Source organism: Hypomesus nipponensis, chromosome 6 (genome assembly GCF_054491055.1).
Source record: "Hypomesus nipponensis isolate SF chromosome 6, ASM5449105v1, whole genome shotgun sequence".
NCBI classification, from domain to species: domain Eukaryota; kingdom Metazoa; phylum Chordata; class Actinopteri; order Osmeriformes; family Osmeridae; genus Hypomesus; species Hypomesus nipponensis.
The window spans coordinates 12,063,920-12,077,500 of NC_140366.1; the positions used below are offsets into that span (position 1 = coordinate 12,063,920).

At 46.0% G+C, this 13,581-nt stretch overlaps 1 protein-coding gene across 1 annotated transcript in view; it reads left to right on the forward strand.

Moving 5' to 3' along the window:
* The first annotated feature begins 2,269 nt into the window (after positions 1–2,269).
* Positions 2,270–13,581, forward strand: part of xkr6b (XK, Kell blood group complex subunit-related family, member 6b) — a 36,653-nt gene continuing 25,341 nt past the window's right edge. The window contains exon 1 of the mRNA XM_084700191.1: positions 2,270–2,838. Within this exon, the coding sequence (XP_084556317.1) occupies positions 2,270–2,838 (569 nt within the window). The remainder of the gene's footprint in view (positions 2,839–13,581) is intronic.

Consider the following 13,581-nt stretch of genomic DNA (forward strand, 5'->3'; position numbering starts at 1 on the left):
TCTGAGCGTTAGTGTCACAGATTTTATGTTCTCAAAGTGGTGTCAGGCAGTGGGGTTATCAATGTTTGGGGGCTGAGTCAGGTTCTGGCAGTGCATCTGCACCCGCTGCAATAGACAGAGGTTCCTTTTACCCAGCCGACTCCCCTGGCGAGAAAACTGAGTGCGCGCAGTCTCCTCTGGGATTTGTCACCAATTACTTCCATTGCATTATTTAGATAACTCTACATGTGTGCGGCGATGAACCTTGCGCGCCCAAGGAATTTTCTGCTACTCTATTTGCCTTCATCAAAGTTTTATGTTGTGCGAGCGGTTGGAAGAAAAAAAAGGATGTGTGGTTCAGAGCGGATGTAAAGATTGGTGACGTGCTGTCTTATAACCTATTACCTGGTTCGGTATGATATAGCCCCCTTGCCGATTGGCCGCCCCTTGGCCTAACAACATTAGTATTGCCTGCTTAAAATTGAAAAGGCATAGGACCTACTGTTCTTGGTATATGTGTGATCTATACGATTTTCTGAATTGGTTACAATCCTCACAGTTCACTGGACTACACCTGCATCAGATCTAAGCAAGTGGTGCAGTCGTAGGTCACTCAAGCATCAACCAGTTGAGACCAGAAAACCTGCAGGTATTGAAAGGAAACTCCACATTTCATAAGCGGCACGGAAATTGACTGTCGGCATATTCAGGCCTCATTTAATGGGTCTTACTCGCCGCGGTTGGCCGGCATGCTGCTGCTTCCCTATATCAAACATCTAGACAATGTGAAATGTCTACCTTTGTATAAAACGACCACAAGCTGACACTGTCTGCGATTTCTTTATTTGTCCAATGCTGCCTATAATGTGCGGAGGCTACACATATTTATTCAAGTATAGGGCCTAGGCCAAATTCGCTATTTTAATGTCAACATTAAATGTTTATGGACCAAGTGCATTCAGCGATTTCGCAGCCATCAAACGCCATTCAACATCACAGAAATCAGCCTCAACAAGTTATTCACAAAACCTTTGCAACAGTGTATCCGTTTGTTCAGCATGTTGAGTCTAAGGGGAGCTCTCTGTAGAAGTGCCTTATCATTACGTGGTCTTACCTGGGCGTATGCGTTATTTGGCGGGAAATTGAAAGTGTTGCCGGCTGTATACTTCCATGAGCTTATAGGCCTACAAAGTACGTAAAGTTAGTTTTGTTGCCTGTAATAAAGTCTGTGACATGCTATGGCAAACACTTTAAAAGCAGGCATGTGTGACACAAATTATTAATTATAGGGGGGGAAATGCTGTTGTAATTAATTCCTGTGACTGCTGCAGGTTGATTGCAGTAGCACCTAGTGTGAGAGAGGGAAGATAAATGTGGATACTTTTGGTGTAGCCTCTGCTAGCCTTGACTCCAACATCAAAACGGGTTTGTAACAGGCCAATTATAACGTCTTTAAGGTTGTCAAACACGAGCACCACTTCAGCACTGGACAGCACCCGCTGAGCTTGACTTCAACACTGTAAAGACGCCGGATGCCCCGTATTTATAACGCCTTTGTAGCGCCTAACTGTTGGTGAAAAAAAGTGAAGGGGTTAAAAGCACGCTGTGTGCATTACAGCATTACATCATGCAGACTCATATTGGGGGCTTCAAACAAGACACTAGGTGGCATTCACGTAGAAAGAGAGGGAAAGAGAGGAAGAGAGAGACAGAGACAGAGACAGAGAGACAGAGAGACAGAGAGAGAGAGAGAGAGAGAGATAGATTGAGAGAGTGAGAGAGAGATTGAGAGAGAGAGAGAGAGAGAGAGAGAGAGAGAGAGAGAGAGAGAGAGAGAGAGAGAGAGAGAGAGAGAGAGAGAGAGAGAGGAGGGGTGAATTACGTCGTCGTGGGACAGTGAGTGAGGAGAGGAGAGATGGTCTGCTCATGGCATTCAGCCTTGCAGCTGGCAGAGTGCCGCAGAGAAGGACAATACTGAGTATACAACGCTGAGGGCTTGACGAGACATAACTACACGGGTATAAAAAAGCCAACCCTTTTCGGATATAGGATACTTGATTCTGAACCTGTGGCCGAAAACAGGTGAGAACATCTGCAGCTTGAACAGAAGGATGATGGGTTGCCTCTGTGACGCCACTATCGCTCAATCTGGGGATCAACTGGGCGACGCCTCCGCACCGTCACCCCGATTTTAGATGGCTCACACATTTGGGGTGCACTCGAAAAACAGGTGTCAGGGAAGTGTCGTCACGAACCCCGGAAGCCGGAGGTGGGAGCTTCAGAGAGCAAGATGGCAGCGAAATCCGATGGTCGCGGGGTCGTCACCGGTTTCGCCCAGCTGCACAACCTGGATGAGGTGGTGGGGACCGGCGAGTGCGACCCGCGAGGAGGCAGCTCCTTCCACATCTGCCACTGCTGCAACACTTCATCGTGCTACTGGGGCTGCCGGAGCGCCTGTCTGCATTACCTCCGGGGAAAGGGGAAGGAGAAAGATGCGGCGCGACCGCCGCAGGAGGAGCGCCTATGGTTGGACTGCTTGTGGATTGTCCTGGCCCTGTTGGTCTTTTTTTGGGACGTGGGGACTGACTTGTGGCTGGCCATCGATTACTACCATAAGCAGGACTACCTCTGGTCCGGACTGACCCTGTTCTTCGTGCTTGTCCCCTCGGTTCTGGTCCAGATCCTTAGCTTCAGGTGGTTCGTGCAGGATTACACCGGGGGTGGACTGGGCTCCGTAGAAGGATTGAGTAGCCGGAGAGCCACGGCTACCTTCGGAAACCAGAGAGACAGATGCTGTCTCCTCTCCGTTTGGGTCTGGCAGACAGTCATCCACATCTTTCAGATGGGGCAAGTTTGGAGGTAAGTTTACCAGTGATCTCCATCAAAGAAAAACAGTTTGAAACCACAAGCGCAGTTGTGCCCCCGCCCCATCCCTGTTAAACACATTCACCCCGACTCTCCTCGCCTGCTTCACTGTCACCTGGTATAACCCTGCGTAGCCGACATGGTTTAGAGAGGTATAGCAGCACACGACAGAGAGGTGAACCTTTCTGGCTGAATGTGTCTCTGGTATCGCTCACTGCTTTTTACACAAATATCCCTCTTTGCTGTTTGCTTTTCACGGTGAAGTGTTTATTGGCTTGTGCACAATTCCCGAACAAATTGGAACTGAGACACGCGCCATCGCAGTTGACGGCATGTCTATATTTTGAGAGTCTCTGCACACTGGGCTCTGCGCCACTGCCAGTGCTGTATGTGTGTGTATGTGTGTGTGTGTGTGTGTGTGTGTGTGTAAATGGTGTAGCCTTTGACTGTGGTAGCTGGCGTCAGGCTAGCCGTTCATAGTGCATGTGAGGATTCAGGAGCCTTCGTTCACCCTCCCGCATGAAACACTCAACTCTGCAAACAGCGGCTAGACGAGCATCTGTTTTCACGGCAACGCGCGCGTCTCATAAAAACGACATTTCCTCCCCTTTACAGACATGATGTCATCGATTCCTCTGCGACACGGACGGGTTCTTTGGTCTTAAATCTTGCTTTTAGAACCCAAAATGATGCGTCGTCGACCGTGCGCATCTTCCAACTCCCGTCTTCTAAGGTCTTCGTGTGCGTAATTTGTGATCGCTGACGTGATGTGCAGAAGCACTGGTAGTAAAATGTGACCCTACACTGCTCTAACAATTATGCTGGTTGATGCAAACACAAACACACACACACAAACACACACAGACACACGGACACACACACATTCACATAATCAGCCCACTCGTATTGTTTATTCGGTGGTTCTCAGCAGCGTGTTGTTTTTGGTGCAGACAGACGCAGTGGCTGACATTTAATGGGAAAATGTAACGCATGACGGCTGTTGCTGTGGGGGGTGGGGGTTGGGGGATGTAAAACCAGCGGGTTTTTTTTTTTGCGCATCGAGACAAGCTTGGTGGTCTCAGTAATTCCTGTTCTATTGCTCTTTTTATGCTGTTTAACACATACAACGCATGTGTGAGTGTGTGTGCGCTTGTTAGGCAAGGTGGAGAGAGAGAGAGCAAGAGATACAGCGAGAGAGATGAAGAAACAGACAGACAGACAGACAGACAGACAGACAGACAGACAGACAGACAGACAGACAGACAGACAGACAGACAGACAGAGAGAGAGAAAGAGAGAGAGAGAGGTAGAGAGAGAGAGAGAGAGAGATAGAGAGAGAGAGAGATAGAGAGAGAGAGAGAGAGAGAGAGAGAGAGAGAGAGGAAGATACAGCTATACAGAGAGTGAATGAGTAAGAGTGTGTGTGTGTGTGAGAGAGAGAGACAGAGAGAGAGAGAGAGAGACAGAGAGAGAGAGAGACAGAGAGAGATATTGACCGTTCTAGAACGTATTTAGAGCTGGGATTTACATTTGACAGCTGCCCCTGTCTAATAATTCAAATGGATCCTCTGCTAGATGCAGTCCATCACCTTTAATTCAAGACTGGATCCGTTGGACCTACCAACATGATTTATGGCCATGGAATCCAACATATTTACATTACATTTAAAGGTATTATAAGCAGCATACAAAATCAGGACAATTGCCACAACTTATTTTACATTCAACCAGATTGAGAAATGAACCACCCTACTCCCCACCCCTAACCAACTTTACAGCCATGCTCATATTTCTCTCATTGTAAATGCCACACTCTGCATTTGTCAAGTCAAGCCTTTTAGGCTGCACCTGAAGCCTGTCATATCGATTGTTGCAGTCGTATAGGCCGGGTTTATTTACTCCAGCGTATAGTTCCATTGATTATTCAGTTATGGCCACGCTGGTTGAAGTAGAGGACAGAGGGAGACCAGAGCTGGTGTCGACAGCCGGGTGCGTTTCAATAATATAAAACAGTTAACTTCCCTCCACTCTTCAACTCTCTACTGGTCACCAAGACTCAGAAGAGGGAGCAGATTTACAAGGGCAACTATGTGTCATATACATTCCGAAAGTACAATGTAATGGGACATTGTTTGCGTTTAGAGTTAAAGGAGATAAGGAGGCAAGAGTAGGAAACCACTGTCCACTGTTGAGATGTGCCCTGGGTAAACCAGAGGAAACCACATCTCATGGGAGGGATGTTGTGACAGGACAGAGCCTCAGGGGATTTCATCCTACGGTTGACAGCTCTCATTGGATGGGCACCACCAGCCCAGAGAGCTCTAAGGGTCAAAGGTTATACACTGGTGTTGTCATTTTAGCGAAAGTTCACAACCTCCAGCCTGGAGGTCTATACAGTGGATATAGAGATAATTACGCAGATCTCTGAGCAGGGCTATGTAGATGAAGGGGATCAGGCCCATGGAGCTTGGGAACACTGCCTTGTGCACTGTATGAACAGAACACACAGCTCACTGTATGAACAGAACACACATCTCACTGTATGAACAGAACACACAGCTCACTGTATGAACAGAACACACAGCTCACTGTATGAACAGAACACACATCTCACTGTATGAACAGAACACACAGCTCACTGTATGAACAGAACACACAGCTCACTGTATGAACAGAACACACAGCTCACTGCATGAACAGAACACACATCTCACTGTATGAAAAGAACACACAGCTCACTGTATGAACAGAACACACAGCTCACTGTATGAACAGAACACACAGCTCACTGCATGAACAGAACACACATCTCACTGTATGAACAGAACACACAGCTCACTGTATGAACAGAACACACATCTCACTGTATGAAAAGAACACACAGCTCACTGTATGAACAGAACACACAGCTCACTGTATGAACAGAACACACAGCTCACTGTATGAATAGAACACACAGCTCACTGTATGAACAGAACACACAGCTCACTGTATGAACAGAACACACAGCTCACTGCATGAACAGAACACACATCTCACTGTATGAACAGAACACACAGCTCACTGTATGAACAGAACACACAGCTCACTGTATGAACAGAACACACAGCTCACTGTATGAACAGAAGACACAGCTCACTGTATGAACAGAACACACATCTCACTGTATGAACAGAACACACAGCTCACTGTATGAACAGAACACACAGCTCACTGTATGAACAGAACACACAGCTCACTGTATGAACAGAACACACAGCTCACTGTATGAACAGAACACACAGCTCACTGTATGAACAGAACACACAGCTCACTGTATGAACAGAACACACAGCTCACTGTATGCACACTGAGTATGGAATTGAACAAAATCTGGTAATCCCCGTCATATTTTAGGAATTCAATTCTTGTTTGCAGATAGAAAAGTATTTAACTACAGTATATGCAGAATAGCAAAAACAAGCAATTATTTAACGCAAATATATCTTGAAGCCTCTCTTGTGTATGTACTGGACTTTGCTTTGATGTTCAGTAAGATTCTATGCCAGCCTGATGTTGTCATACTCATCATTCTAGTCAGAATATGAGTCTGAAAACCCTTCGTTGGGCTGTGACTATGGGGCGTGTTTCAACCGAACTCGTAAAACAAATGCCTCTTCGCTCAATTGGATAGACCTACAACCAATCAGAGCAACGTAATATGTTGTTTGTTGAAAACGAATTCAACCTCCAGGCTCTTTTGTGACGTTGTTGATTACGTTACTGTTGATCATCTGTCCATCATCGTATAAAGCCCGCCATGGCAATTTAATTGGTACGCCCAGATCCTGGTTTTATATAGTTGTTCACAATACGAGACCCTCCAGACCCAACTTCCCGACCACATTTTTTTGTGGGCGGGGAGAAGTTGGGCTGGCAGCAAGGCTAATTTTTTGCAGGTTTATCAACAACGTCTGTTCCAATTGTTCTTTATCTGCCTGCTACTCTGAGCGGAGGGAGGTTGGAGAGAGACAGGGAGCTGGGATTGTTTTCTGCAGGCAGCTCGTATACCGGTCTTCTAAAAGTACAGAGAATTCAGTGCTTCAAACCGTCTTTCGTCATTGGTTCTCCCCCGACCCTTTCATGTTTGCTTTGACTGGTGGTGAGTCACCGCTGCTGGAGTCTCCTTGAGAACGGAGACCCCCCCTCCCAGAGCCCCCTGGAGTTGTGACGGACAGCTTAATCGGTGTAAAAAGCTGAATCAGTGTCTGGGTGAACAAGAGGCGGATCCATCTTCATCCCTCAAGGAAATCCTGACAACGTTTTTGGAGGCCCTTTGATTTCAATAAATGCCAAGAGACTGCCTCGGTCGGTCTGTCTGTCTGTCTGTCTGTCGCCTTTCTCTCTTGTATACCTGTACTGTGTGATGATATCCCTCAATCAGGCCCCTCTGTGAGGTTGTACTGTAGTCCCATCTGGAGGAGATCTCCCAAACAATGTCTCCAAGTGTCGGGACACTGCAAATCGGATGTCTGGATTAGACCTTAATCCCAGTAAAACACTGGGTTTGCCACAGAGTAACACGAGGGGAATTTGCTTGAGCTGACATCTGCCTGTGTTTTCAGGCCTAAATATTTCTGCTGACTGTGAAGGAGACAAGGACAAGCCGCTTGTGGCTGGCCAGGCTGCATGGCACTGCCAGAAAGGTTTGTATGAGCGTCGAAGCGAGGCGTTGACACTGTACACAGCAGACACTGTCGAGTAGAACCTTAGTTTTCACAATTTCTTCAACACAGTGTGTGTTTGTGTGTTTTTGTGTTTGTGAAGAGGACATCATGGCTTGGTTGAGTTAGTGGCAATCCATTTCATTAGGTAGTTTAGCACTGAATATCTACTCAACCACCAGTTTAGGGACAGATGCTTTGTGATGATCTGATCCTGGGCTTGTGCATCAGGGGTAACTAGCCCACCATCCTCCCTGTCTCATTGCCTACTCACAATCCACTGGAGTTTCAATGCGACCGTGCTCATTTTCTAATTAACATTGATAACAGGGTTCCTTAAAAGCTGGCGCTCAAAGGAAGCCTCCAATTAGGAGACAGAGGAAGCTGTTAAAGCCAGGAGGGTGCATGAGGTTTGTCTTCCAGCGGGGGTGGAGGTGGCTTAGGGTGTGTGTGTGGGGGGACGGGGGGGGACGGAGAAGACCCACGTTGAGCAGGGTCAGTCATTCCTTCATTCCAGCCTGCCATGTGTAAAGATGATTCAGGCATCACACAGGATGTTCAAATCTTCGATTCACATGTTCAATCACCATCTTCCACATTGACGTGTGGGGCAGTTGACCTGCACCATTCTTGAAGGTTTATGCGTGTTTACAGTAATAAAGGCTCCTCCATCTGTTGTAGCATCTGATGTTTGATTGGACACTCCATCCGTTGCTTATTTTGTGACTGTTGGGAATTTCTTGATTTGTAAAATAGCTTTCCTGAAAATTAAGATATATCCAAGTTAAAATATAGAATTTAGATAATTAATCAAGTCCAGGTTGAATAAAAACCTAAACAAATAAAACACTGTTAATTTTAGTACCAGAACTGTATCCTTTGGCAAAACACCAACATCCCAGGTTGCCTTTGGGCACAAGAAGTTCAATGCATGGCACAGGAAATTACAAGTAAATCACGGAAGTTGACACTCGATTGAGCTGCCTGAGGCATTGCCTGGTGAGCTGACGTGCTTCTCTTCTAGCAGACATGTTGCTATAGAGCTGAGCTGCTATCTCTAACTGTAGGAGAAGGCAAACAGACAGACGGACTGATAGATAAACACATAAACACACACACACACCATTCCTCAGGGTTCAGTGTTCCCCCTCACTCACTCTCTCTCTCTCTCTCTCTCTCTGTCTCTCTCTCTCTCTCTCTCTCTCTCTCTCTCTCTCTCTCTATCTCTCTCTCTCTCTCTCTCTCTCTCTCTCTCTCTCTCTCTCACACACACACACACACATACTAAAACAAACACACACACACACCTCTGGGGAACTGAGGAGCAGCTATGTGTTACACTTCTTAACGTCCTGTTTCTCCAGGCTCTAAGAACAGAGAGCTGGTGTACTCGAGTGTTACCTACTCCATCTCTGCCTTCTCCTCTCAACATCTCCCTATTTGAGTTCTATGTTTACTTCATGGGAGCCCTACACAGCAACTTTCTTTACATACGCATCAGTTCAGTCGCATCCTTCTCTTCAATTTCTCAACATGGCTCCGGCATCAGTACTGTTCTACCTTGCCCTGCTGCTTAGCTCTGGTCTCCCTGTGTACTAGTTAAGGTGATCTGGCTCTCTGATCTGCACGGTCACAGCTATCATATGCTCTATCCCTCTCTGCTTGTTAAAGACATCATGGCTGCTCCCTTACTCCCCTTCCTTTCCTCCTTCCCTCTCTCTTCCTCTGCCTGTCTCGGCATCTAGCTCTCTCTCTCTCTCTCTCTCTCTCTCTCTCTCTCTTTCTTTCTTTCCCTGTGTTCCCTTCACATAAAGCTGCACTTGACCTCCATTTCTGTCAAGGAAATTGGAGCATCTGGCTTCTGCCCCATTATAACCAAGCACCCCCCCAACACACACATACAGTCCTCATCCTCTCCCTCCATCCCTCCTTCTCTCCCTCCCTCTCCTCAGAGCCCTTTTTCAGACCTCCCATTCTCCCCCTCGGCCCAGGCCTCATCTCTCTTTACAACATGATGTCCCACTTCCAGAATTCCTTCCCCTCAAAGTCAACCTGTGGAGGAGAATCTCTCTCTGGACCCATAATGCTCTCACTGTTGGGTTTCTGAAGGTTTTCTCAAGGGTGCTTGACAAGGTTTTAAGCCTCAATGTGCATAAAATGTTTCGTTAACTGGTGATGTTTATGGTATACATATTGGTGGTGGTGTACGCCATGGTTCTGAATTTATAAATACAATTGAATATATAGTATTTAGAGCACTTAAAAATTATTTTTTCAGTGGACATACTACTCAAACATTTAACATATTATGAAGAAGGACACATTTCTAATATTTAATACCAGCTATGAGGAAACAAGTGTTAAATATGTAGTTACCGGTAGTCAGGTTCTATTGAACATTAGCTATATGAATAATACATTTGATGTCATTAGTTATGATTCATGAGAATTCAGGGAAGTATGGCTCTACTCAATAATTGTTACCATGAGTTTCCCATGGGTGCTTCCTCAAAACCTTGTCCTTGAGTGTATACACACGCACACACACATGTATTTTATTCATGTTTGAACTACAGATGAAAAGAAGAGAGCCCGTCTATCTAGATAGTCATGTCAACAAAGCTGTGAAGAAACCAGCGATCTGTAGTCAGAGTCTAATTATGCCTGACACTTGAGGTGTCAGCCTGATAAACAGAGAATCTTTCAGTGTAAATAATTAAACAGACCCTTTAGTACTCACATTGGTGTCGCATTGTGGTTGTTGCGCTGTTCTCATATGAGCATGCGGTGCTGTCTGTGAAGCACGCGTGTGAACAGGGGCATGCATACTGGATGTGGGAAACCTCACTAATCAAACATGTGTAATGTTAACACATGAAATTAGTTTCTGTGAACCAATACTCTGAATTACCTATACCACACACACCCACACACATTTTGCACTCATTCACACTTGTGTACACACACAGTAACATACAGTATATTTTTCATTTAATTAATTTAGCAAACACTTGAATTCAAAGAATCAGAATCAGAATTTAGTTTATTCGCCATGTAGGTTTACACAAACATGGAATTTACTGTGGCAGACAGACAGTAAAAAAGCAACATACAAACGCAGACACACTCACTCACAGCATAGTGCTTTGCACACCCTTTAGTACTCCAACACATATTTTTACATCATTCTTACCTAGACAGTAAGCACACGCTTACAGACAGTAACACCTCACACACGTGTGTGTGTGTGTGTGCATACACTGTGCACACACTCAGACTGTCACCTCACAGATCTGGTGAACGGGAGCGATGATCTTGGCAGTACAGTTCAAGTCTGCTATCCAGGGACTTCAGAGGTGTTCTCCTTCATGCATGGAGAGACGCCCGACCAAGGCTGCTGACATGATTCACATGGATCAAGGAAAAAAAAAGTCATGGCAGAGAGAGAAAGAGAGAAGATATACCATGCATGGCCAAAAATATCTCAATAATGTTCCTCTTTCAGACAGAGGTTGAATGGAGATAACAGATCTTACAGAACGCCACCCTGAAGTCGTTTTACTGACTCACTCTGACTCAGTGAGCATACACTGTTGATCATCCTACTGGGTACTCTATACAATCTGACAAGCACCAAAGCAGGGTGGTTTGTTACCCAGTTTCTCTTCTACTAAGGCTGGTGTACTGGTACTACAACTAATGTGATGTACTAATACTATCACTCATGGTTAAAGACAGAAAGATTACAGTGAGTGTGCCTTATGCTTGTGACAACCCAGATTAGAAGAAACATACTGGGGGTCACCATGCACGGGCAGGGCATCTGTTGTCGTGACAACGAGAGTGATACTGCCAGGCTGGCATCACATGTAGGCATCACGGGTGAGTATTTGTGCCAGCAGATTATCAGATTGGCATGAGTCATGGGTGAGTGTTTGACTGACGACGTGGGTCTAGATAGTACGGCACAACATGTTTGTGTTGGTGTGCCAGCTGGGATTCAGATGGACGTGTGAGTAATTAGGCAGTCTGTTCTGTTTGAGTCCGTTTGTGCTGGAGTAATGCTTGTTCATGTGTCTCACTGAGTTTCATCTGCTTTCAGGGTGTCGGGGGAACTTTGGGGAGTTCTTGTGTGTGACCGTGTCTGTGACTACAATCACGATCCTGAATGTTGTTTCCAAATACTGGACTCAATAATGTGTCACCACTTACGATAACAGGTGCAGATCCTTTGTTTTAGAATCAGGCACCGTCACAGGGCAACACAATTCAAGACTCCTGTAGCTTGCCATGTTTCACCATATATTATCATGTTTTTACCAGGCAAGTTAGTGCAGCTTTTTGGGGATTTTTAAAAACAGGCATGTGGATTGCCTGCCTTGGGGCCTCAGGGCCCCTGAGGGGGGGGTGAGGGAGTGGGTCAGGGGCTCACTGAGCCATCAGTGATCCATTAGCTGTCACACACCTCCACCCTAAGGCCGCTGTCAGGCCTGGGTGTATTTCAGATGTGTAAACCCCAGCTCCCCTAAGATCACAACCACCAATGTTAACAACACTCTCCTCTCCCATATAAAACACTCCTCTCCATCTTTTCACTTTCCCTTCTCTCCATCTCACTAGGTTGTCTGTCACTCTTTGTTATCATGCTGTCTTTCTCTGTCTTCTATTTTCTCTCCCTCTCTCCCTTGTCTTTCCGTCATTGTCTTTTCATCATGTATTTTCACCTTTCTTTCCATCCCTCTGTCTCTATTCTACCACTTTTTCCCTCCCTCCCTCCCTCCCTCCCTCCCTCCCTCCCTCCCTCCCTCCCTCCCTCCCTCCCTCCCTCCCTCCCTCCCTCCCTCCCTCCCTCCCTCCCTCCCTCCCTCCCTCCCTCCCTCCCTCCCTCCCTCCCTCCCTCCCTCCCTCCCTCCCTCCCTCCCTCCCTCCCTCCCTGTCTGTGCCTCCAGTGTGAGTTACATGGTAATGACTGGTGATTGCAGCTTTGTGCAGACTGCAGCCTCTGGGCCATGGAGGTAATAAAATACACTGACAGTTTGGTGTGTGTAAAGAGAGGTAAAGAGAGAGAGACACAGACAGGGAGAGAGAGACAGAGATGGAGAGAGAGAGAGAGAGAGAGAGAGAGAGAGAGAGAGAGAGAGAGAGAGAGAGAGAGAGAGAGAGAGAGAGAGAGAGAGAGAGAGAGAGAGAGAAAGAATGCTTACTGATTCACTGCGCTGTCACTCTCTTGTTTGTCTACCCAAACACACTATCACACACACATTACACACACGCATACTCAATAACACTATCCCAGCCACCTGCCTCCTGAACATGTGCGTGTGTGTGAGCACGTGTTTGTGTATTTGTGTGTGCTATGCATTTGACATGTGAATGGACTGTGTTGGTGAAAAAACATGTACCTATTTGGGTTTGACATCTGTTGTATAGTATTTGCTTATGTAGCATTGGAATTCATGGACAGAGAGAAAGAGAGAAAAAAACACTCAAAAAGAGAGAAATTAAGTTACAGAATGAGAAAGAAAGAGAGGAAAGGTTATGTAAAATACAACTTGCACAGTGCTGGAAGGGGAGCTGGTATAATAAGAGAGCTGATGGAGTCAGTCAGACGACAGTCTGTTAGGGTCTGTGACTGACTGGATCATCTCCTGTGTCCCCTGGGGCCCCTACTGCCACCAAACCAACATGTTCTCATTCCAGCTGTCTCTGTGGACTGTGGACGAGGTTAGGAAAATATAGGCCAGTATTGGTTGCAATGTCAGTTGCCACATGTTGCATCGCATTTTGGATAATTATAGCCTCTTATAGTCGATTTTCCTCATGATCGTTTTATGCACTAAACTACTAATTAAAAAACAATAAAACTGTAATTGTTTAGTAATATTACTCATATAGTTGCATGTATGCACATGCAGCTGTTGTAGCTAGGTATTGGATTGGCATAAGCCCTCTCAGTCTGACGAGACAGATTTTGCCCAATTGTGTATCCGTAAGTAACTCATTAATTTGAATAGGAACAGGAATGAATGAACAT